This window comes from Apiotrichum porosum, assembly GCF_003942205.1.
Source record: "Apiotrichum porosum strain DSM 27194 chromosome Unknown scaffold_8, whole genome shotgun sequence".
Lineage (NCBI taxonomy): Eukaryota > Fungi > Basidiomycota > Tremellomycetes > Trichosporonales > Trichosporonaceae > Apiotrichum > Apiotrichum porosum.
The window spans coordinates 521216-545282 of NW_021167115.1; the positions used below are offsets into that span (position 1 = coordinate 521216).

Here is a 24067-nt window from a genome sequence, read left to right on the forward strand (position 1 = left end):
GCGACGATGCTGGGGTTTGGCTGCCACCTGCCCTTCTTACGTCCCGCCACTGTCATAGCCTTGCTCTCCCCATAGAGGCATCCTTCCGCCTCACTTTCCCCACTACGCGCACCGCGCTCGATGCGCGAGGACCAGGAGTCCTACCCGTAGCTTTTGTACGCAGTGTTATGTTTCATGCAGGGACCGTGTCCTGTCGTGCTTGTCCTCAATGGGCGCTCACATGCTACAGGCGTCGCGTTTGACAAGTTCACTTGATCACTGGGGGAGACAGTAAACAGACTCGGTGCCCCCCCTGCCTCAATTGTTCACAGGAATGGCTAGAACATCCCCCGTTGGTGTTTCACGTCTGGCAGACCAAACACCACACATCTCCACAACGGACGGTCGCGTCCGAGTTTTTCCTGAAGTGAGTGCGAGTAGATGGCGGAGGCGGGCAGAAGGAGGGTCTGATTCCATCTGGCCATAGCCACCGACTTGAACCGGCGACTGCGAGACTTTCCGGCGGCAAGAGGCCCAACGCAGCTGTTGTTTGACCGCGACATCCGCTAGAATGGATCGGCAGCGAGTGGTTATCGCGTCACACCTTCGGCCAAGTGAGCAAAACCCAGCGGTTGCGGATGAACACACTGCTGGTCTACCCAGTATTGCGGAATGACCATGCTAAAGGTGCTAGGTTTGTGCGTGACGGCACCTTTTCCGCATGTCTGCCTTGGCTCATGACTCGGCGGTATCCTGAAGAGCACTTACAACGGTTTACTTACGTATACTGCTGTAACATGTGGTACAATACCTTGTGTTAATTTCAAGGATAAGTGCTGCAAGCCAGTCTTCCGTTAATGGAACACGATAAGAAACATTCTCTCCGACTACATGGACGGCCCTTCTGAAGCTGGCCTCCCCCCCACCAGCTCAACGTTCCGTGAGCATTTGTTTAGGAACACGCTTGTCGCGTTTCCAGATGTCCAACGTGTCCATCTTGGGAGCCTTCACGAGCTTGTCCGCCTTGGGCGGCTCCATGATGTCAGCGGCGTCCTTCTTTGGCCCCTTCACGTGTTCCACAGACGTCCATGCCGCGATGTCCATCTTGGGCGGCTTCGCAGTGTCCGCGACCATCTTAGGAGGCTTAACGATCTCAGCATGTCGTCAGCCGTCAGGTCCAAACGACATAATCCTGTATGTGGTCTGTGGCCTGGAGGCCTCTCTCTGCCTGTAGCCTGTATGCTACTGGTGGTTGGTACAGGACGTTTCGGCACGGCAATGCTTGAGTATTCCGGGTCCGTTGGCACTGACTCGATTTCTCCCCGGTTCTCGACGGAGCAGCTGTCTATCATTGGAGTAGGAATCCACACCAATACACCAGAGTATAATGGTTTGCTGGAAGACAGTGTGACTAGTCTGGAACAAAGCGACTCGCAAGTCATTTTCTTGAACGCTTGCGAAGTGTCATACATCAAGCACCCCAAAAGTTGCTCACATGACCGTTCTCTTGTTAGCCGGCCCACGTTTCCCAGGCCGGCCAGCGTTCCACTCAGCGATCAGCTTGGGGCCCATTGACACATGCTACTTGCCAACGACCAAACATGGCACACCTCGTAGATTGAGCAGGCTGTGGGCACCTTTGATGTGATCGTTACCTTATGACAGACCTGGTGTCTCCCTCCACCTGCGTACGGAGACGGCTGTGGGCAGCACCAAAAAGGCAAAAGAAAGTCGCGTCCAAATGGTCCCTGAGCTGATTAGCAGAACGCGGGGTCCCCGCAAATAGTTTGCCACCCAGATCTCGTTCCCCCCGTTGCGCCGCCAAATGCACGCCCGATCACCGCCACTCACACAGACACACTGTCAGCGCCCAGCTTCGCCCAGCACCGCTTCAAACGTGTCTATAAAAGCCGGGTCCCAGACGCATCCTCGTCTCTGCTTTTCCCATTCCATCCTACAATCCCTCAACACATCCAAGCACACCAAGCACAGCAACCAAGCTCGCACCCTCCACATCCAGCGTCAACATGAACTACAGCTCATTGACCAAGTGCGGTTGTTTCTGGGTCATCCACGACCCGACCCAGCCTCCCTGGCAAAGCGCCGTCCCCAAACCCCTCCCGCTCGTCGACGTGGCCGCACACACGACGATCTTTGCCTCTACCTCACGAACTAGGTTGACCCAACGCTTTGTCAATGACACCAAGGACGCGATCAAGGAGGCGCGCTACGTGTTCCCCCTCTACGACGGCGTCTCAGTTGTCAAGTTCCAGTTCACTGTCGCCGGTCGTACTGTGCACGGTGTTGTCAAAGAACGCGGCCAGGCCAAGAAGACGTATCAGGACGCAGTCGATCGCGGAGAGACCGCTGGCCTTCTCGAGATGTCGCTCGCTGCTGCCGACGTCTTCACAACCGCCATTGGAAACGTACCCGCCGGCGAGCACGTCCGGGTGGAGATCGAATACATTGGAGAACTCAAGCACGATGCCGAGGTGGACGGCCTGAGGTTCACTATCCCCGCCGCTGTCGTACCGCGGTATGGCGATGCCGGCAGCCTCCAACCTGCCTCTGTCACTCATGGCAAGCTCGAGGTGACGGTCGATGTGGACATGCCAGAAGGCAATGCCATCAAATCAATCCAGTCGCCCTCGCACCCGCTCACTGTCTCTATCGGTACGACCTCTACCACACCTGATGCCGACCCTTCCCTCCGCAAGGCGTCCGCGACCTTGTCGCTCGGTTCGGCGACTCTTGACAAGGACTTCATTGTCCAGGTGGTCGCCTCCAACATCGGAGAGCCCTCGGCAGTTGTTGAAACCCATCCGACCCTCGACTCCAAGGCTCTCATGGTCACGCTGGTTCCCAAGTTTGACCTCCCGCCCGAGCGCCCCGAGATCGTCTTTGTCTGCGACCGTAGCGGCAGCATGAGCGGAACCATTCCGGACCTTGTCGCCGCACTCAACATCTTCCTCAAATCACTCCCTGTTGGCATCAAGTTCAATATTTGCAGTTTTGGCAGCACACACTCTTTCCTCTGGGAGCGATCAAAGTCCTACTCTCAAGAATCACTCGATGAAGCAGTCGCCCACGTTAAATCGTTTGCGGCCAACTATGGCGGGACGGAAATGTACGGGGCCATGGAGGACACCTTTAAACGCCGCTACAAGGACATGAACCTCGAAGTCTTCCTGCTCACCGACGGCGAGATCTGGGGTCAAGACCAGCTGTTTGAGCTCATCAACAAGAACGTCGGGGAGAGCAAGGGCGCAATCCGTGTCTTCTCCATCGGCATTGGTCTCGGTGCCTCGACTTCGCTCGTCGAAGGAGTCGCTCGGGCCGGTAGAGGTTTCGCGCAGACGGTCGACAACGGCGATAAGATGGACAAGAAGGTCATCCGCATGCTCAAGGGCGCCCTGTTCCCTCACATTACCGACTACTCCCTCGAGATCAAGTACGACACGCCCGACATGGCCACCGATGACGACGACGACTTTGAGCTTATCGAAAAGGTCAACGACGCGCTCACCATCACTGGGCTTGAGGATATCAAGGACGCCAAGGCATCGTCGCCTCCAACCGCCAAGGTGAAGGCTCCCATTTCGCTGTTCAACCGCTTGAAGCAGGTTAAAGACGACGTCAAGACAGCCGCTCCTGCCAAGGACGCTATCCCTAGCGTCGACCGCCCCCGTTATATCTGCATTCCAGGCGAGATCCCTGCGCTCTTCCCGTTCAACCGTACTACGGCCTACGTCCTCATCTCGGGGCCGACCGCTCGACCAAAGTCGGTGCTCCTCAAGGGTACCTGCGACCATGGTCCGCTCGAGCTCGAGATCCCCATCACTGCCGGAGAGGCCGGCGTCACCATCCACCAGCTCGCTGCCCGCAAGGAGATGAAGGAGCTCGAGGAGGGCCGTGGATGGACCTCGTTTGCAAAGGACGCCAAGGGGGAGCTCCTGAAGAAAAAGTACGACGGTCGGTACTCTGATATTGTCGAGCGCGAGGCCGTCGACCTCGGCACCACGTTCCAGATTGTCGGCAAGTGGACGTCGTTTGTGGCCGTCCAAGACGGCTCTGACAAGGTCGTCCATGACGAGGTTGCTCCGGCATACGAGGTGAGTTACCTAAATGGAGGCAAGACTGCCACAAGTCTGTGGACTCCATTCACCCCACTGTACAACACTGACGGTGTGCAGTATGCGACCGCCCCCAGCCCTCCAGTTATGCGTTCCGCGATGTACGGCGGTGGTGGCCCGAGGCCGCGTGTGCTGTATCGCGACTCGAGAGCCCCCATGGCCTTTGGTGGGATGAGGGGAGGTGATGCGATGCCAACCGCTGCCCCCATCGCCGCTTTCTCGGCGGCCCCACTGTCGCAGCAAGCCACTTTACCCCCGCCACCCGTATGCCCCGCACCCGCACCTTCTCTCGCGGCTTGCGCACCCCCACCACCGCCCAACTATGCCCAAGAAAACCTCAAGATGCCCCAGCAGCAGCAATACCACCAGCAGCCATACCACCAGTCAGCCCCTAGCAAGAAGATGTCCATCGACGCGGTTGTCGACACCGCCGACCCTGTCCAGGCCCTGGCCTCGTTGCAGACGTTCTCGGGCAGCTGGTCCTGGAACCCCACGCTCGAAGCTGTCCTCAACGTCCAGAGTGCGCGTGCAGACAGCCTCACCACCCGTGTTGTGGACTCGGCGCAGAACAAGTCCGACCTCGTGGCGACGGCGTGTGCGATTGCGTTCCTACACAAAAAGGCGGCCAGCGACAAGGAGAGGTGGGAGATGTTTGTCGACAAGGCTGTGGCCTGGCTTGAGCACCAGGGCGTGGACGCCACGGAGCTGGTCACGGCCGTCGAGGTCCTGTTTTAAGCCCAGCCGGCCGTCAGCTCGCCGCCAGTTGGCCGTCAGGGTCCACACTCTTCTTGCTAACCGACGGAAACGCGACGATGAGACATAGGATATTGTAAATGGGTAGATACGGAAGTAAGGATGCGATAAGAATTGTCAAGCAGCAGCCTATGAGCGCTTCCTGTCAGTAGCCGAGAGCCACAGTCGACACCTTAGGCCAGGGCCGCACACGAGGTTGGGGGTGGGCAACCACTTTTTTTTTTTCCAAGGATCTGGCTCGGTGTTGGAATGGCAAATTAACCAATCTGGCGGAATGCCGATGGGGTAGACGTGTTCCCCATGGGGGCCCGTGCTCTGTATTACAAACCGCGGCCAATTCCCATTAGCAATCATGTCTCAGTCTAATCTGGGCGAGTCAGACACGGGTTATCACGTCGACGCGGCCGAGCGGGCGACATCCAGATCCAGCGGCGGCGGCGGTGGCGCGCGGTCGCCTTGCATAACCGAGCCCATGGGATCACGGACCACGGACTCGCCATTCGTCCTCTGGCCTCTTTGCTCGCTCCCCTTTCCCTCTTCATCTCATCTCTGATCCAACCCCATCAGCCCCAAACGACATCGATACACCTACCAACGCCTTTCCCTCATCCACTCACACCATGTTGAAGCGCACGGCCGACGTTGCTTTCGCATTTGGCCCAGCGGCTGTCGAGCAGCAGCTGCCCTTCACCATTCCCTACCCTTCCCCCCCTTCAGCACCGCCCTTCCACACCTTGCTGTCGCTGTCGGTGTCTCCCCCGGACCAGAAATGCGGCCCACCACTTGTCGCGGGGGACGTTCATCTCCATTCGTACACTGCACCCCGCCCGCCAGCAGTGCCATCACCGCCACGAGAGGAGAAGACTTCGTCGCCGGAAGTCGCCTCCTCAGCGCAGCCACCGCGCAAGCGCAAAGTGCACATACGCACGACGACCGGCTGTCGCCAGTGCCGTACTCAGCGTGTAAAGTGCCCCGAGGGCCCCGTGGGCCCTGACGGAGTCAAGGTCGCGTGTCGCCGGTGTTGGGAGACGGACCGTCCTTGCTACTACCCGGCCAAAGGCTTCCCCCTGCGTGGCCGTGGGCGGGAGCAGGCATGGGAGCGGGCAAAGGACGTCGACCAGTGGGGTGTTAGCGACGCGTCTACCGGTTCGGGGGCGAGCGGCAGTGGGTCCACCAGTGGATCCGCAGCGGACGGCGAGTGCGATGTCAAGAACGAAGACCCACTCGATTTCCTCGACTGGGCCAACATTTCGGCGGCCTCGGGGTCCACGGGTTCTAACACGGCATCCATCATTCTTCCGCTCGACAACACCAACCAACTGGCTCTTGTTCCCCAGAACCTCCAGTGTTCTGTGTCTGTCTCGTCCGCCTCCGAAGCGTCCCCGCCGACCTTGTCGTCGTCGCTGGTGGACGCGCTCGCCAACCCGTGTATCAACCGCCTCCTCAGCACATTCACTCTGGCGTCCCTTTCCCAAACGGAAATGGACCGCAAGGTCGTGTCCTACTTTGAGTTTGAGGGCTGCCACGAGATCGTCTCGTCGATGAATTCCAAGCAAAACTGGATCTTCGCGCAACTGTTCCCGCGCATCTTCGCCACACTGTCCCTCCCTGCGTCTGGCAGTGGGTTTGCCACGACCGCCATCCGTGAGTGGATGCACATGTGCCTCCTGCACCTGGCCTATGTCCACCGCGGAAACATCGAGTGCGACCCCGTCAAGGTGTACCAGTGGAAGGCAGAGGCGGCCAAGTGCCGCCAGAAGGCCAGCTGTGCCATTCTCCGTGCGCGAGTGCGATGCCCAGAGGGCCAATGGAAGACGGAGGAGTATCTGTGAGTTTTGGGTACTGGGGTCCACAAACTGACGGCAGCGCGGGGTTCTTCACACGCTGCATGGCGGACATGCTCGACGGCAAGGCGTTTACAATCGACGCCAGCTGTGCGTTCGAGCTCCCACTGGCGTCTGCCTCGTCCTTCTACCCAAGCCTCCGCGACCTCATCGCCATGTACGCCACGGTGCAGCTGACGTGCACTCCACTTGAGGACGCAGCCTCCGTGTCCCCCACGCTCGAGCTTCCCTCCGAGGGCCCAGAGTGGGTCGAGCGTTTCGTCGGTTTCTCCCGACGCGTCATCCTCCTCATCGGCAAAGTCAACACCATGGTCGTCAAACGCGCCGCCATGATTCGTGCCGGCACCCAAAACAGCCTGGCAGGACAGCTCCTCCGCTCAGAGGCTGAGCGCATGGTGGGCGACCTCGGTGAAAACTGGGACTGGAACGAGACGGTGCATGACCTCGGTAAATCGGAGCGTATCCAACGAGGCAACGAGGTAGGTTTACTGGTCTCGATGGCGACACCGCTGACGTGTTTTCAGGTCATCCGGTCTGCCCTGTGTATCATGCTGCTCTCCGAGGTCCTCAATGTCGACCTCTCTGACTCCCGCGTTACCTCGGCAACCGCGCGCGTCATCGAGCTTGTCGCGGACGCCGATCCCGCAGGGATCTCAGGCTTCCAGTGGCCCCTGACGGTAAGTCCATTGACACGCACATTCGTGTTTTTGATGTGTGTGTGTGTGCTAACGCGAACTTCAGATCGTGGCATGCTACACGCGCGACGTGGACACCCGCCAGCGTCTCTTGGACATTGCGCAGTATGCGATTGCGCTGTCGTTTGGGAAAAACTACCAAGGGCCCGGGGAGATCCTGCGGCTATGCTGGGAAGTCCTCGACAGCGAGGGACGGTACGAGCATGGCATTGCGCCATGGCGCGAGGCCGCCAGTGCGCTGGGACGCAACTTGTTCTTGTAAATAAACGTAAAGGTCTTGTATATCTGTATTATCTGCTGTTTGTATGCTAGCCAGAATCCACAGTCGTGAGGGCCCAGGCGAGACAGTCTTTGGCCAGGCAACCACCGACGGGGCAAGAGACCTCTCTCTCTCTCTCTCTCTCTCTGTCTTGTTGACGATCTTCCTTGCTATCACCCATTGGTAATTGGTGCAGCGACCCGACCGCTCCCTGCCCACCTCTCAGTGGACGGTCACAAGACGCTATCCAGCCCCTGCAGGCCACCACAGCCCCAACCAATGCGCTCAGATCCCCTCTGCATCCTTGGAAATTGATTAAGTACTGGCTGACAAAATCGAATCCAAAACGCGTCGTAACCGGTCTCGCAATCCTTGGAAAAAGACGAGCGCCACCATTCCGTGTCACGAACAGATAATTTCCACAGAATCGCTCCCCGGAGATCGGATGGAGCTTCGTGGCGGGTGGCTTGCTGGGGGATTTTCCAACGATTGTTAGAACACCGATCGGATGCCGACCGGCGTTGGCCATCATCTGACGAATGGGCGGATGTCTCGGTCACGAAGCAGAAAAGGTGGATTCGGTTCACAAAACACAAGCTGCATGCAGTGGGGTTTGGAGCGGGAGATCAAGTGCGGCCATTGCCTCAGTAGTTGCTGGCCAGTGCTCACCACGTAAGGCCAGCAGCTCCATTCTGCAACGACGCACCATGGCACGATCTCGCCCTCCTCAACGATGCACCGTTCACCAGATCCCTGCCCCCAAGACAAGACGGAATAATTCGAATCGACGACGTTTTGGGGGGGTGAGACCTTGAATGGAGCATGAAACTAGCCGTTTGGGGGCGACAGCATAGGCGAGGAATGGGGAGAAGACGTAGGTGACGGCCGGGTCTGGTCGCTGTCGTGCGTGTACGATAGGACAGGAAAATGGGCGGCGGGGCGACTCCCGTCCACGAGTTTACAGAGCCACTGCAGTCCACTGGCCACTCGTGCTGGCAGAGGCTAAATAGGTGACGGCCTCAGCTTGCTGTCAGGTCAGGACAGGTGCAGTAGCCCAAGGTCTGGCGTCTGTTCCCTGACTTCTACGTGGACGGTTGTTCAGGGGATCTGCCCCCCGCCATGTGAAGACCGAGAGAGTAGGGCAACAGGGCCTGCTTGACCAGATGAGACTACCAGTGATTGTCCACGATACCTGATAGTGATAGGCGCTGAATGAAAAACATCAAGGCGATTTAGCTCAGTTGGTTAGAGCGTGTGCTTAACACTAGGACTGTCAGTCAGTCAAGCGTTGCGCACAAGGTCGGCGGTTCGACCCCGTCAAACGTCATTTTTGTCCTCCTGCTCGCCGAAGAGCAGTCCAGAGGCATGTGGGGGGTTGGAAAACCCATGTGAGAATGGAGATCAGCGCTGGGGCGGAGTTGAGACCAAAAATATGAGAAAATCACTTAAAATCGAGGGCGCAGGCGGGTACCGACGAGGAATGGACCCGTGACCGACTGCATAGCTCCATCAGACAACATGCTCATGGAATTTTGTATCTCGCCGTCCTTTGGGCCAGTTAAGCTCACAAGCATCGCACCTGATATACGGGACCTTGAAACAACCGTTGCCACCACCTGGGGGTGGACATTGACGTCATATCACCCATCGCGTTTGTTTACGGGACCAAATTGTTTTGATCGATTGATCTGCACGTCGGGCCTCAGAAACCTTCCACCGCCAACGATCGTATGTTGCACACCATTAGAAGACCATTTGCGGCTTCTCTCACTGTCTTGAACAAAATGGCGACTTCCAACCCGACTCGAGGCGGCGGCGGTATGGGCGGTGCGCGTCGCGCCTTCCAGCAAGGCCGCAAGCGTAAGGCTCCTGCCACCGAGACGCCTGTGATCACCCCGGGCCGTATGACTCCTGTTTCGGCCATGACCTCTGGCGCCGCTACTCCCAACACCATTGGCAGCACGATCGCGTCGGCCGGCACCAACGTGCGCTTCTCCTCGTTCAGCGGACTCAACCCCGAGCTCCTCAAGAACATTCCCTTCGAGTTCTGCACGGAAGTGAGTTGAGGCAAGGCGAGGTGTGATAGACAGTGTGTTTGTCCACTTGGAGCCATATCCCCCTACCTCTCCCTCAACAAGAGGCTAACCTCCCAGGTGCAAGCTGCTACTCTCCCTGCCATCATTGCCAACAAGGATGTTCTGGCCCAGGCCAAGACCGGTACCGGCAAGACGCTCGCGTTCCTCATTCCGTCGATCCAGCGCCTGATGGCCGGCCGCGCTCCCGCTCAGCCGCACACCTCCATCCTCGTCCTCTCGCCCACCCGTGAGCTCGCCTCCCAGATTGCCGATGCGGCCAAGAAGCTCCTCCCGGCTGGCATGGGTGTGCAGTGCGTCGTCGGTGGCACCAACATGGCCACCGATGTCAAGAACCTCCGTTCGGGCCGGTGAGTAAACGAGTAACTGTGACGTGAGCACGCGATGGCTGACAGTGTTACAGTGCCGATGTCCTTGTCGCCACCCCTGGTCGTCTTGTTGACCTGCTCGAGAACGCCAACATGAAGCCCCGCTTCGCGCAGCTGTCGACCCTTGTCCTCGACGAGGCGGACCGTCTCCTGGACCAGGGCTTCCGTCGCGAGCTCATCAAGATTCTCGATGCCCTCCCCCAGCGCGCCGCTGTCCCCCGCCAGACCCTCCTCTTCTCGGCCACTCTCCCCGCCGAGGTGCACTCGGTAAGTCTTGGCCGAACCCGCGCACCTCCACCTTTTGGCTGGTCGCCTGCGGACACTGTGCCATCTAACACAAACAGATCTCGTCGATTGCCCTGTCGCCCGACCACGAGTTCATCTCGACCCTCAAGGACGAGGACATCAACGCCCACAAGCACGTTGTCCAGGAGGTCGCCATCTCGCCTGCCCACGACCTCATCGCCACCACTGTCGAGGTCCTGCGTCGCGAGGAGAGCCTCGCGGCTGAGCGCGGCGGCTTCAAGGGTGAGTAGGCTACCGCATCGCCTAGGCACAACTAGCTGACACACTGCAGTCATGGTCTTCCTCCCCACGGCGCGTGCTGCCGGTCTGTACTATGACATCTTCACCGCGCTCAAGACGTCGTTCCCCGTGTGGGAGATCCACTCGCGCATGTCGCAGTCGAAGCGTACCAAGGCGACGGACCAGTTCCGCGCGTCGCCCAACGGTGTGCTCTTCTCGTCCGACGTCACTGCGCGCGGTATCGACGTCCAGGGCGTGACGGGTGTCGTCCAGGTCGGCCTCCCCAGCAGCGGTGAGCAGTACGTGCACCGTCTGGGCCGTACCGCCCGTGCCGGCGCGCAGGGCCACGGTGTGCTCGTTCTTGGCGAGTTTGAAAAGTTCTTCCTGAACGACAAGACCATTCGCACCTTTGACCTGGCCGCGTACCCGGCCATCGACCCCGCGTCGCTGCAGGCCGTCCACCAGGCGCTCGCCGGCGCCCTCGCCCAGGTCTCCGAGGAGTCCAAGGCACAGGCGTACCAGGCCTGGCTGGGATACTACAACTCGAACCTGCGCAACCTCAAGTGGTCGTCGGCCGAGCTCGTGGCCCACGCCAATGACTATGCGCAGTACTGCCTCCAGACCAGGTCGGACGGCGGCGAGTGGCGCGCCCCGGGCCTCCTGGCGAAGACCGTCGGCAAGATGGGTCTCAAGGGCGTGCCGGGCCTCAACGTCGTGCGCGCGCTCCCCAACGAGGGCGGTGCCCCAGGCGGTGGCCAGGGCGGCCGTGGTGGCCAGCAGCAGCGCGGGCCCAAGCCAGACGGTGGCGCTCAGAACAGGCAGCAGCAGCCCAGGCAGCCCAGTGCGGCCGGTGGGCCCGGTGGACCCGGTGGTGGTGCTCGTGGCGGCCGCCCCCAGCGCGGCGGTCGCGGCGGAGGCCGTGGTGGTCGTGGAGGAGCCGCTGGCGGCGCGCCCCGCGGCGTGCCCGGTGCCGGCGGTGCTGGCGCACCCCCCGCGAACAACACGTTTGGCGGTTGGTAAAAAGGTATACATGTGGTTTTTTGGCTAAAAAGTATCAAATTTTGATATGAAAAATAGAGAGAGTCCGTCCCGTCTGATATTCTATGTTTATCATCTGCTGGTTTGCTGGTTCTGCTGCGCCGATCTTGCACTTTGTCTGGTCTTGTCTTCGGTATCTCTGCTTTGGTCGTGTGGGGGTGGGTGTATGTGTGTGTCGGGGGGTAGGGTGTATTGTCTGCGTCTTGTGTCTGCGTATGCGTGTGGCTCTCGGGTGTTTTCTCTTCTTATCGTCGCCTCTTATCTCTATGCCGTGATGGGCACACCCTCGGTGGTCCGCCACTCGGTGTGGGCCTCGCACCCCGCGTCGTCGGCCGCGGCAAACTTGACGGTGCCCGCCTCAAAGTCGACGGTGATGGACGGTGGGACGAGGTTGTTCAGTAGCGTCGCGGCATTGAGCATGTCGCTCTCGTCGGCACGGCGTGTGGCCGCGGCGGCGGTGCGCTCGACTCCGTCGCGCAGGTGCCGCGCAATGATGCGCGAGCGCGCCAGCGACGTCGCCGTGTCCACCATGATACGCTCGTCGTACCGCCCCGCAACACTGTTCCAAGGGGCGAGGTCCAGGAGGGCGTGTAGGCCTTCGATGATGCTGTTCATGTCAGCCGGTGTGGGCGGAGAGGCAGGGATATGATCAAGACACCGAGGGGGAGTAGGCACACGAGTGTATGGCGGCGCTTGGCTTGGCTTGGCTTGCGCTGAGCGGCCCGGGGCCACGGCACGGCCCGCACCTCCGACTGTGGGTGGGCCGGAGGCACCACAGAGTTGAGAATCCGCGGCGTGTGAAGGACGCGTATACAGCATGGCGGCGGCCGATCTGCAAGCCGCGAGCCAGACGCCGAAGCGCAATAGAATTGCAATCATGGCAACGCCCACACCGCGGAGTGGCACGTCTATTTTGCCACCTGACCCGCGGACTGAACGGCGAGTCACACGCCACCACACCGCTGCAGCACTGCGCAGCCACCAGCGCGCTCGGAACACACCCCAAACCAAAGCACAGGAGAGGACTGAAACCCCGACCGTGCAGGTGTTGTTATCCTGTGCCCGCCTTTGGGCACTTTGATGTCGGAGGCGTTCATGGGCGTGCAGTGGCTTGCAAGTGCCTCGAGAGCCTGGATGACCGAGCCAGCGAGCCGGGTCCGGCACACCGCTGCTCCGGGACCTCGTTCATCTGCACGGTCGCGGCGCCCCCGGCTCGCTTGCGATGTCTTGGTTTGCAGCCACCAGAGCGACGTTGCGAGGCGATGGCACCAAGTAGGCGCGGCACGCGCGGCAAGCATGCGCAAAGTGCTGTCCACCTGTCCACCTGCCAATAAACCAACGCCGCCACCGACAGCCAGCGCACGGCTTCACGTCCCCCCGTTCCCCCCGTTCCCCCCGTTCCCCCCCCCATCCGTCTTCGATCGCTTTCTTCGAGGTACCTACATGATCCGCTGGGCGGGCGCGACCTCGCCTCCATGGGGCACCGGGTCCTTTTCGGCGTGAGAGAAGGTCGGGAACGGCACACGCGCCTGGGTGTCGAGCTGCCTGATGAAGGCGGTGTAGGCCGCGCCGTCAAAGGTGTAGTGAGCTCCGCGCCGCGCAAACAGGTCTTCCGAGTTCTGATGGAGATGATGTGGTCAGCATGCATTGTGTGTGTTTGTGTATGGTACGCGGCTGCGTAGGTGACATGTGCGAGGGACAAGGACCCCAAGGGGAGAGCAAGGCGCGGACCTGTGGCTTGCCACCCGAAAAAAACGCGTACGCACTGGCATGTTGTTCAAAGTCGCCTGCGAGTAGTGCCAGCCGTCCACTCCGATGCAGACTGCAACGTCGCCAGAGCCGCCGCGACGCTTGTGAAGAGCGTTCACGGCGCCAGTGAGTGGGTACGCCAGCGTGCTCTTGCCACTGCCCGGGATACCGCCGATGGCTGGCCGTTAGTCAACGCAGGGAGACGGGGGTCGTGTGCGGGGGACCGCTATCGACGACATGGCCACCCCCCCAATGTTACTCACCGACAACGAGTCGCCGCCGCTTGCAGCTTGCTGTCAGTTGGACGCTCGGACCGTTCACGTTCACGTACTCTGCCGAGTCGAGGAGGCGCCTGGCAATGTCGTCGATGCTAGTCATTGCGTGCTTTGTGATTGGGGTTGTTTTTGGTGGTGCTTGTTCTTCTGCCTGGGAAATGGGCTTTAAGACACAAATGGCAAATGGTCCAACTCTCGCTACTGTGCTGCTCCCCCACCATTGAACCGAGGCGCCCGGAGCAGCCTCGCCCGACTGTGGCCCACAACAGCACACCCGCACTTCACACATCCCCCCCCCCCCCCCCTTGGCCGTCAAGTCCGCATTCCCCCCCTGTGCAGATGATGGACATGACGCATCAGGCGTACTCTGGCGTTCGCCGGTGGCCCCAAGGGGGGATAGCCAATGTCTCTCTCTGTCTCTGTCTTGTTGCTCGGCACACTGTGCGCCGCGTTTGCGGGGCCTCCATGTCCGGCAGTTGCCGAGCGGAGGCCTTGTGTCCGCTCAGAGACGTTGGTTCAGGCGAGTTGGTGGTGTCCCAAGTCGCCGACTGCAGCACGTTGCGGTGTGCACAACGGCCTCGACGAGGTCACAGAGTGTCAGGGATGAGCGGAGGTGGGGGAGACGGACGGTCAGACGACGAGGACGTGTATACGCACCCAACGCGGGAGGGTTGCTGGTGCATTGAGGGCCAGGTGACTGGGTGAGAGCGAGAGCCAGCGAGCGCCAAGGGAAGCGCGACGGCAACTGGCGGCTGGCGCGGTATGGAAGCGCGTGTTTGGCGGTTGAATGGGTAAATGTATGAACGAAAGAGTGGGCGGAGATGCTTCTGTCCGCTTTCTTGTATTGTCCGCTCAAACCCTGGGTGGGTGGTCCCTCTCTCTCTTGTTGCTCCATTCCATCCACAACCACTCCACATCCACATCCATCCACACCGACCACCCCCCCACCGGCCCCACCATGGCATCAACAAGGCATCTCTCGGACACGGAGGAGGCACCAGAAGGTCCCACAGAGAAGATTTCAGTGAGCAACCATGTGACATTGCTCTCCCAGCAACACCCATGCCGCCGCGCATCCAGCTAACAACCCGCGAGTGCATCGAGTGCCGCCGTCTGAAGCGAAAGGTCAGTCCACATCCCATCTTTCCCCCGTCCTCTCCATCGCAGTCCGCCCAGACTCCGCCCCCACAACGACCGGCATCTACCCCGCGTGTCTGGCCTTGCTTGTTAGCTGTTACTCACACCAGTGTTCAGTGCGACCGTGTGCATCCATGCAACCAGTGTCGACGGTACGACAAGACGTGTGTCTTCCCTCAGCCGGAAGTGCCCCGTCGAGGCAAGAGGTGCGTCGCGCCACTCTGCGCTTAACATGCACACACTGGGTAGACCAGCAGCACTAACAGAGCAAAGGTACCTTGCCGAGGTCAAGGGTCGCGTAGAGCGCCTGGAACGCCTTCTTGCCCAACACGCACCTCACGTCGATATTGACAGAGAAGGCAGCCCAACAGACTCGTCTGGGCCCCCATTATTGGCACCGTCGTCGGCTACCTTCCGTGCATCTGTTGGCTCGGCGGTTAGCCATGAACGCGGCCAGCATCCACCGCCACCACCACCCAATCCACAAACACCACTCGACATCTTCGCCGCACCCAACACCATGTCCGACACCATCAGCGGTAGCCCATTAATACAGAACCGTCCCGTGACCACACCGATCGTTGCCACTAGCGTGCCCAGCGGGTCCCCCGCCAGCTCGTTGGGCCTGTTCTCGGACCACGCAGGCAGTGTCCCCCGTCGCCCACCTCCGATCGCTGCCCAGGCAAGCTCATCGCGTCAGCCAGGTCCTCAACAACCCCAGTTCCCGTCATCCACAGCCGAGGCATACGAGCGCCAACCGCGCAATGCCTCTGGGTACGAATGGAATGAGCGACAGGGCCGCGTTGGCGAGAACGACGGCACTGCCTCCTTGTCCGTGGAACCGGACGGCGAGGGGTATTTGGGGTTTGCGTCCGGTGCGACGCTTCTGAGGATACTGCAGATGACTGCCGGAGGCATCTCGCTCAAGTCGATCCCCGTGGCCGAATCCGAGCCGCCCGGACCTGCAAACTGGGTGCCGTCACATGCGCAACTCCAGATGTTCATGGATGGCTACTTCCAGAACTACCATACCCAGTACCCGATCGTGCACGAACACACGTTCCGCGCACAGGTAAACGAGGTTGTGGCCCAGCCACCCCATAAACAGTAAGCCACACCGCCAACTCGGGGGACTAGAACCCAGGATGTCGCTAGTCGTCTCTGCCCTCCCGGGCCCAGAACCAAGCCACTGACATCAGCAGATGGGCCGTGCTCTACAACGTCGTCTTGGGTCTCGGAGCTTTTTGCGTCTCGCAGCCAATGTACATTATCGACTATTTCCTCGAACGCGCCATCTCGGTCATTTCAGTCGACCACCTCGAGACGGGCAGTCTGGTGCTTGTCCAGGCCTTTACGCTGCTGAGTAACCTCGCCCAGAAGCGCAACAAGCCCAACGCCGGATCTACCTACCTAGGCATTGCTGTGCGCATGGCCATTGGTCTGGGACTGCACCGCGAGCTGCCATTGTGGAACATTAAACCGTTTGACCGCGAGGTTCGACGCCGCGTGTGGTGGGTCGTCTATATCTTCGACTCTGGCGCCAGCATTACTTTCGGACGTCCAATTGTAAGCTCACGAAGTGACTCTGGAGCTAATACCTAGCTACTTCCCTATGGCGAAGCGGACGTGCGCATGGTCCACAATGTCCAGGATCGCCACTTTACGCCGCACTCGCCGTCTGTGCCTCCGCCGTCGCGGGAGAAGACCATCTACAGCTCGTTGATGTGGCAATCGACTTTCCACCTTGTTGGTAACCACTGCTACGACCGCGTCATTGCCACCCCTCCGCCATCAGCAGAAGAAGTTATCGACCTGGACCGCGAGCTGTTCGACTGGTACGGCCAGCTTCCCGAGTGGATGCAGTCGCGTGCCACGCCCGAGATGTTTGGCGACACGCCCTGGCTGTATTTTTCGGCCCACAAGCTGTTCTGGCGTTACTCCAACCTGCGTATCATCCTCCACCGCCGCGCCTTTCTTGACCGCGCGCTCAAGGGCCTCCCCATGGCGGGCAACACGCCCGGCATGGAGATTGAACACACCCTTGCGTCCACCTGCATCGACTGCGCCATGGATACCATTTACGACATTCACGGCTTCTTCAAGGGCCGTATCCCGAACCGTCTCGAGACGTGGTACGCCCTGCATTTCCTTTTCCAGGCATCCTTCGTTCCCCTCATCGCCATGCATACGGACCAGACGTCGCCCAACCGCGGCCAGTGGGGCGAATCCGTCCGCCTGGCGTGCGACACACTGCGCGCCGTCCCAGGCGACCCGCTCGCCGACCGCTGTCTCCGCATCATCGACCTCCTCATGCCGTCGCTCACGGACACGCACGTCGAGGTGCCCTCGCTCCTCGACTTCTTCTCCGCAAACCCAATGTTCCAGGGCTCGGCGGACATGGCCCAGGACCTCTTGCCGTTCGCCGACCTGGCCACGCTCATGTCGTTCTGGCCCCAGAACCAGACCTAGAGGTAGTTGAGCCCTGTATGGTCTGGGTCTGGCGCTGATAAGTATTGAGCGGAGCATCTTGCTCCGTCCTCTACTCAATCTGTTGTTGCGTAAGCCAACCTTATACTTTTTAGCGCGTCTAGCGCTCTTCGGGTACTTGTTTTCGTTTCTTGTTCGGTCTCTTTGAACCCTTCTGGGATCTCGGATAGGGGCCCCCTTTTGTCGGGCCTCGTGTCATGCGCATGCACAACTGTATCAATTAGCCCACAAAGCCCCCCCCCCCCCCCCCCCCCCCCCTCCACCTTCCTCTTCGTTCGCGCTCGTTCTCTCCGCTGGTCCGCTCGAGGTACACGTACCAGCGGGCACCTCCGCTCTCCGCTGATCGGCAGACAGTGTTCCGAGCACCCCCCCGGGGCCAACAGCCGAAAAAGCAAAAGCAAAAACCCAAAGCCCGACGGCCCGACGGGGATGTGCGTGCCCTCTCTCGCAAGCAGTGGTTACCCTCTAGACCAGAAGGTCACAAGTCCGAAGCAACGAAGCAACAAAGCGCAATTGAGGTGAATGCAAGGGGAACCAAGGAGTAGTCGCGTTGTCTTACAATTATTAATCTGTCTAAGAACATGGCTGATGGCGGAGGGGTGAGGGGTGAGGGGTGAGGGGTCCGGGTACCGAGGCTGGCGGGCGGTGTGGCTTGCGTTGCGTCTGGCCGTCTGGCGTCTGGTGCGTCAGAGTTGGTTCAAGTCTGGGATGGCTTGAGACTGGCCCAGAAACCGACTGGGGGGGTTCTTGCCTTTCCCACTCCCCCGGCGGGGGCTTGCGGCCAGTGGTTTATGCTTCTCATTTCATTCGGCGCGTTCGTGATTGCCCGACGGTCGGCCCACCCCCCCCCCCCCCCCGACACCGGGACACCCCGTCACACGACAAGACCCCTCACATCACAACCACAACCCGTGTCCAGCATAACAGGCGTGCAGGCTACGTGACCGCACGCACAGGATACACGCCTGCCACAGCAGTGTGGTACGCGCAGTAGGCGGGCCCCGATGCTACTCCGGACTTTTAGCGGCCCCCGCCGCACCCAGAGTGGCCAGTGGCCAGTGGCCAGTGGGAGATTTAACGGAACGGCGGAACAGGACATTTCGCGGCCATTCTGGGCTGCATTAGCGGATTAACATTGGATTTTCTCGGTGCGTGGACCCGGGCACCCGCGGGCGCGTGACTGACTTCGGCGCGCTGCTCCGACATTGACTGGGCGATGGGACTCTGCTCCTGGCAATCACATCTCGGCCATGGTGCTCAGGATCTCGGACAAACAGGAAACAGTGGAGAGGCTCTCGTGATACAGTACATCGTCGTTTTACACATGCGTTTTTTTTACTATACAGTGCACACACAAGTACATGGGTCGATGGTTGGACAATGGATGTTGCAGGGGTTGGGGAACACATGAAAGATAATGCTGGTGGGTGGGTTGCGCCGTGTCATCTTGTTGGTCTCTGTTGTTGTGCCACCCTCCTCGTTGCGCTCGGGGCGATCACGCTGCCGTGCCGGTCCGGGTACCCGGTCCGCCGTGCGTGCCGTGCGCGCCGACCTCGTCTCGCTCGGCATCCGTCGCTCCAACAACGTTTGCGGCGGACATTCTCGGCTGTTTGGCACTATGCAGCGCGCTCAGGCTCGCCTCGATATGTTCCAGCGCCACTTCTGCGCGCGCTGCGCCAAGCGACCGGGCCTCGTAGGACGCAAACGGGTCGCCCTGCACCGTCAGGCGCTCGTAGTTGATGACTTCGCGCCAGCGGATGACGTATAGCCGCAGCTGCTCCTGCTTGGACTGTGGAGCCGCGAGGGGCTTGGTGGTCGTTGCCGGAGATGTAGCAGTGGAAGCGATGGGGGTCACAGTCGCAGACGCGGGGGCGGCCGCGGGGAGGGGGGGAGGGGGAATAAGTGGCGAGCGCATTGTGGGCGCTTGGAGGTGGAACGGAGGCTGGGTGGAGTCGCGGTGTGGAGGCGGTTGAGCGTGGGCCTGGTCCAGCGACTGCGACTGGATGGCGGTCCGAGAACGATGCAGGTCGACAAGCACCTTCATGAACTTTGTGTGGTCGGCCAGAGTCGTGTGCGCGACACCACCGTTGCGAAAGTATCCGGCGACCCGCTCCTGTGTCGGCATACTGGCACTTGCAGACACCATGGCCTCGTCAAACTTGCGCTTTGACATGGGCATGGCGGCCGCCAAGGCCATGCGCGACTCCTTTTCGATGCTCTCCAGCACTTTACGCTGGTGGACCGCGCGGTCGTGGGCGTGGAGCTCGCGCTTGATCCTTGCCATCTCCATCTCGTGGTCGGCCAGGTCGCGCACACAGACGCGAAGTTCCTTGGAGATCTGCATCTTCTCCTCCAAGAGCATGTCCTGCAGGTCGTTCTTCTCCCGGATAATAACGGCCAGCTTCTCGCGGCGCTCGATAAGCCGAAGCGTGTTGAACGGTGTGTCCGCTGGGTCGGCGGCGGCGGGCTGGGACATGGTGGTATGGGTGTGAGTACGGAAGATATGTGGCTGCGACCACTGTGAAGGAGGCGGTCGGGTCAGGGTGGTGTGGAGTGGTGCGAGGGAAATATTAAGACGGGATTAGAATTTGGAAAGTCGTCATTTCAAACCCCGGGAGCAGTTTCCTAATCATCCGGTAAATGGGGCCCCCGTCGACCCGCGTTTCCAGATTAGCCGCGGGCGATATGGTCGGCATAAACAATAGTCCGCGAGATCCGCGAGGCGCCGGGTTTGAAGGAACCGTATACGACTGTACGACTGCCGGCAAAACACACAAGACGTGCCCGTCTGCAGACGCACGGGTATGTATGTAAGCAAGGGCTGCCGAGACGCCTTTGGCCTTTGGAAAGCCTGGCTGAAGGTCCAGAAAGACCGCACCGGCCGCAATGTCCGAAGGACCGCGCAAAACGGAAACCACGGAGCCTTTGTTTGGTGCCACGGAGCCACGGAGCCCGCGTTTTCCTGGCACGGCAAACGACCAGTGCGCTAGCTCTGTGGGTCGTCGCGACCAACTGTCCTTACCATCGAGTACATTATTGTCAACGCTCCATCTCTTTTCTTCGTCTCGGCGTGGCTGACCAGGCCGCAGTCACGGAGGCCGGCTCCGAGGGGACTTTTTTCTGCCGCTGCTGCGGAACCCTGCCTTTCGCTGCTCGACTGCTCGGGCCATGCGGGGTAAGCCGAAGCCGCCAAGGAGTCCATGCGGCCCGCCGCCGCCGAGTACCACGCAGGTGTTACTCACAAACTCACACATCTCTCTCTCTCTCTCTTTCTCGACTAATCAACCTCACTCCCAGCCCCTCCTATCGTATGAGTTCACAATCCGACGAGACCATATCTCCCGCCGACTCGTACCCTTCGCCCCCCCACGCTCCTCAACGGAGCAGCACCAGCAGCAGCACCAGCCAGGCCCATGCCGCCAGGGCGAGGACGCGTACACGAAGCAAGTCGGGCTGCCTTACCTGTAGGCTACGCAAGAAGGTGTGTTATAATATGCCCATTCACCGTTATTTCCTGAACCCTTCACTGACCCTTGCTCAGCGGTGCGATGAGACGCGACCGGTATGTGCCATGTGCACGCGTCTCGGCCTCGAGTGTCTTGGGTTCTCGGCGCAGCGGCCCGACTGGATGCGCAAGCAGGAGGTAGTCACGGGTGTGGTGGCGAGAATGTGAGCTGTTAATCGCTCGGCGTTGACTAACTCGCCAGGAAGAAGAGCGTCTCGGACACCAACTCGGCCAAGATGAACGAGTATTGGGCCAACAAGGCCGCGAGCGCACTCCGCGAACAGTCACTGGACGAAGAGGAGGCGATGGCAGAAGAGACTTTGGCAGAGGACACTGAGTATGCCGAGCAGGCAGGCAGCGTCGAATCTGCAGAGTCTATGGAACTCCAGGCTCTACCTTTGCCACCCCAGACCGCAGCCAACTTTATCGGCGACCTCGCAGACCTGTGGGCTTATCCGATTCCGCAGTCTCAGATGGTGGACGACTACCCCGTGGCGCAGCAGGCCGTCCACGATCCCCTCGGCATGCAGGCCATGACGACACCGCACGCGTTCAACTCGGGACCCACCAGCCCGTTGGTGGATCCCGACTTCCTTGCTCTCCTGGGTTTTGCTGCTCCGCCAGTAGTGGTGCAGCCTCAAGCGGCGACGTATTTCCCTCTTCTCCACCAACCGACCACCACCTTCAGTACCTCGTTCCCGACCACACCGGCCAACATGCGCTTCTTCCACCACTACCTGACGGTCATCATGCCGTACCAGTGGATCTTTGAGCGCAAGGTCCTCTCGGACCTCGTCACGGGGCTGGCATTCACCAACCCGCTCGTCTTCGAGTCGTTGATCGCCCTCGCAGCGCTGCACATGGGCGCCAAGCGCCGGTGGCGACGGCCAGCCATCCAAAACCAAAACCAAGCCTCGTCGTCGTCGTCGTCGTCTCGAATAACTGCCCTCCCCGATGGAAACGACCCAGACTTGGCAGTCGCCGAGTCGTCGCTCCAGCTCAGTATCCAGGGCCTCAAACAGGTGCCATTCAACGACATTGGCTCGCACGAAATGGTCGTGGCGGCCATGTCCGTGAGCAGCTTCCACCTCTTTGATGGCGGGAACAGAAAGGGGTGGCGCGAGGCCGTGGAGCTGTGTCGCAAGTCGTTGGCGGCGGTGCTGCAGGGCTCGCGGCATTGGAGCAGTGACGATCCCGAGTAGGTTTGGGCTTCTTCGTGATGGAACGCAGCTGACCTATTACAGATCTAGGCTGGCCGTTTCGGGGCTCGTCAAGCGCATGGGCCATCTCCTCAGCCCCCTGGTCTGGACGGACATCCTCACCTCCGTGACGGAGGGTGCCGCGTCCCAGTTCCTGTCGCTGTACCGCGTTCTCCTCCTGGACGACCAGAGCCAGGGCGAGATGGGCGATCTGTTGCGTGAGACCGTCATGGGGTGTGACAGCACTACAGTGAGTGCCGTGTGGCTGGGCGCGTTCTGAGAGTGTGTTGCTGATGGAACTAGCGACTGGCCATAGCCGAGACCATTGCGCTGGCAGAATGGAAGGACACGGCACTGGGGGTGGGCCGCTTATCCATCCGCGACCTGGTGGAGCGCGCCAACTCGATTGAACGACTGCTGGAGCAGCGAGTGTGGCGCGAACGACACCTGTTTGAGTCGGACGACCCAGCCACGCTCCAGCGACGCGCAGTCAGCAACGTCTTCTTCCACAGCGCGCGGGTGCTCCTGGCGACGACTCTGAGTGGGCCGTTCCCAGGCGTCGTCGAGGTCGCCGCCACGGTGCGCGATGTCGCGGACGCGTTCCTCGCGCTGGACCTCGTGGAGCTGCAAGGCGCTGAGCGCGCCCTCGTGTTCCCCACGGTCATTGCGGGCTGCCATGCCGACACTGCGACGCTGCAAATGTTCTTCAAGGACAGGTTTGAGAGACTGGGCGAGGAGGGACTGGCGTTCGGCAACACGCGCAACGCCCTGCGGCTCATGGAGGAGGTATGGCGTCGCCGCGCGACGTTGCCAGGTGGACAGGAGGTGCATTGGCGAAAGGTCATGTTTGAGCTCGATGAAGAAGGGCTGTTGTTGATATAGAATATAGAGTTTACTTATAAAATAGTCTTTTGTGCATGGACACTACCACTCCCTACTGCTCGAACTGGCTTGACAGCCACCCCACCACCTCGTCGCAGAGCACCTTCTGAGCATCCTCCTCTTCCACCGTGTGTGTTGCGCCGTCGAGAAACCGCCACTGGAGCCTGCCGCTTGACGCCGTCTCCCAGCGCCGCAGCAGCACGCGGTGGTCGGGCAGCACGTTGCAGTGGTCGTTCTCGGCCCAGAATGCCAGTGCTGGGACCTTGAGGGAGCCAAACGATGTCGACAGAGGGTGTACGTGCGCCGATCCGTCAGGCGCGTCTGGCAGGTCGGATGAAAAGTAGTCGTCGAGGCCGCTGTACCGTCAGTGTGTTGCAGCGGGGTCAGCGCAACATACCCGACACCAATCAAGTTGAAAACCCGGTTTGCAGTCATCCTCGCACCGGCAGCCTTGGTCATCTCCTCTCCCAGCATCTCCTCGCCCTTGCCCTCAGCGATCAGCCGCTGGGCAATGACAAGTTGTTCCTTCCACACTGGATCGTTGTCCTTTTCGAAAAACTGTCGGTCGGACGCCGGCGACACGAGGATCGCACCATGCACAGCAGGCTCGGCCGATGTGGAGAGGTAGTGGAGTGCATCCTGCGACCCAGTCGAGTGTCCCATGACGACGACAGTCTTGACGCCTGGGCGGTTAGGTGTACTCTCGGGACAGAGGTCGTTTGTCACCTACCCTCGCCTATCAGCTGCTTGACGAGTGCGGCGAGCTCGTCGCGGTCCCGGTCAATGCCGCCTGTCCCGAACCCATCGTAGCATCCCGACCAAAATATCTGCACCCTGTGCGAGTCGTGTCAGGACCTCGTGTACCGGTGTACCACATTTAGCACCCCACTCACAGCCTCCACTTTGCCTCTGTGAGCGCGTTCGACAAGGGCACAAGGAAAGGTGTGTCAAAGAGACCGCTGTACAGCCCACCAATGAAGACGACGGCCTTGTCGGACGCGAGGTCACCAGAGGTGAAGTACGGCCGCTGCTGCCATGTCGAGTTGGGAAGCGGGTACAGCGAGAGAACTCCGTGGAGCGATGGCGGCATATGGGGTGTGAAATGTACAGAACAGGGGGAGTGCGACAGACCCGGAATGTACGTGG

General features: G+C 60.3%; 9 protein-coding genes and 1 non-coding gene across 10 annotated transcripts; 6 read left to right on the forward strand and 4 right to left on the reverse strand.

Annotated features, from left to right (window-relative positions):
• Positions 1 to 909: 909 nt before the first annotated feature.
• EHS24_008968 (uncharacterized protein) lies at positions 910 to 1113 on the reverse strand (the record flags this gene model as incomplete). Its single annotated transcript, XM_028624267.1, has 2 exons — positions 910 to 1011; positions 1051 to 1113. 2 exons carry the CDS (start codon positions 1111 to 1113, stop codon positions 910 to 912), a joined length of 165 nt encoding a protein of 54 aa, XP_028475339.1.
• Positions 1114 to 2006: 893 nt separating this feature from the next.
• EHS24_008969 (uncharacterized protein) lies at positions 2007 to 4847 on the forward strand (the record flags this gene model as incomplete). Its single annotated transcript, XM_028624268.1, has 2 exons — positions 2007 to 4091; positions 4173 to 4847. The coding sequence occupies 2 exons, from the start codon at positions 2007 to 2009 to the stop codon at positions 4845 to 4847; spliced, it is 2760 nt and encodes a 919-aa protein (XP_028475340.1).
• Positions 4848 to 5485: 638 nt separating this feature from the next.
• EHS24_008970 (uncharacterized protein) lies at positions 5486 to 7666 on the forward strand (the record flags this gene model as incomplete). Its single annotated transcript, XM_028624269.1, has 4 exons — positions 5486 to 6693; positions 6732 to 7188; positions 7234 to 7386; positions 7451 to 7666. 4 exons carry the CDS (start codon positions 5486 to 5488, stop codon positions 7664 to 7666), a joined length of 2034 nt encoding a protein of 677 aa, XP_028475341.1.
• A 1223-nt stretch (positions 7667 to 8889) lies between these two features.
• EHS24_008971 lies at positions 8890 to 8990 on the forward strand. Its single transcript has one exon. It is a non-coding gene; the product is annotated as a tRNA-Val (tRNA).
• A 457-nt stretch (positions 8991 to 9447) lies between these two features.
• On the forward strand, positions 9448 to 11669 carry EHS24_008972 (uncharacterized protein; the record flags this gene model as incomplete). Its single annotated transcript, XM_028624270.1, has 5 exons — positions 9448 to 9720; positions 9817 to 10106; positions 10160 to 10391; positions 10469 to 10652; positions 10702 to 11669. The coding sequence occupies 5 exons, from the start codon at positions 9448 to 9450 to the stop codon at positions 11667 to 11669; spliced, it is 1947 nt and encodes a 648-aa protein (XP_028475342.1).
• Positions 11670 to 11951: 282 nt separating this feature from the next.
• EHS24_008973 (uncharacterized protein) lies at positions 11952 to 13814 on the reverse strand (the record flags this gene model as incomplete). Its single annotated transcript, XM_028624271.1, has 5 exons — positions 11952 to 12519; positions 13131 to 13306; positions 13454 to 13614; positions 13700 to 13725; positions 13768 to 13814. 5 exons carry the CDS (start codon positions 13812 to 13814, stop codon positions 11952 to 11954), a joined length of 978 nt encoding a protein of 325 aa, XP_028475343.1.
• Positions 13815 to 14669: 855 nt separating this feature from the next.
• On the forward strand, positions 14670 to 17317 carry LAC9_2 (lactose regulatory protein lac9 and GAL4-like protein; the record flags this gene model as incomplete). Its single annotated transcript, XM_028624272.1, has 6 exons — positions 14670 to 14735; positions 14807 to 14836; positions 14966 to 15054; positions 15122 to 15955; positions 16051 to 16414; positions 16451 to 17317. 6 exons carry the CDS (start codon positions 14670 to 14672, stop codon positions 17315 to 17317), a joined length of 2250 nt encoding a protein of 749 aa, XP_028475344.1.
• A 1513-nt stretch (positions 17318 to 18830) lies between these two features.
• On the reverse strand, positions 18831 to 19811 carry EHS24_008975 (uncharacterized protein; the record flags this gene model as incomplete). The annotated part of the gene is made up of 1 exon (XM_028624273.1): positions 18831 to 19811. One exon carries the CDS (start codon positions 19809 to 19811, stop codon positions 18831 to 18833), a length of 981 nt encoding a protein of 326 aa, XP_028475345.1.
• A 1095-nt stretch (positions 19812 to 20906) lies between these two features.
• Positions 20907 to 22921, forward strand: EHS24_008976 (uncharacterized protein; the record flags this gene model as incomplete). Its single annotated transcript, XM_028624274.1, has 4 exons — positions 20907 to 21004; positions 21043 to 22038; positions 22091 to 22289; positions 22343 to 22921. 4 exons carry the CDS (start codon positions 20907 to 20909, stop codon positions 22919 to 22921), a joined length of 1872 nt encoding a protein of 623 aa, XP_028475346.1.
• Positions 22922 to 22973: 52 nt separating this feature from the next.
• Positions 22974 to 24011, reverse strand: EHS24_008977 (uncharacterized protein; the record flags this gene model as incomplete). The annotated part of the gene is made up of 4 exons (XM_028624275.1): positions 22974 to 23277; positions 23319 to 23604; positions 23652 to 23755; positions 23815 to 24011. 4 exons carry the CDS (start codon positions 24009 to 24011, stop codon positions 22974 to 22976), a joined length of 891 nt encoding a protein of 296 aa, XP_028475347.1.
• Positions 24012 to 24067: the final 56 nt, after the last annotated feature.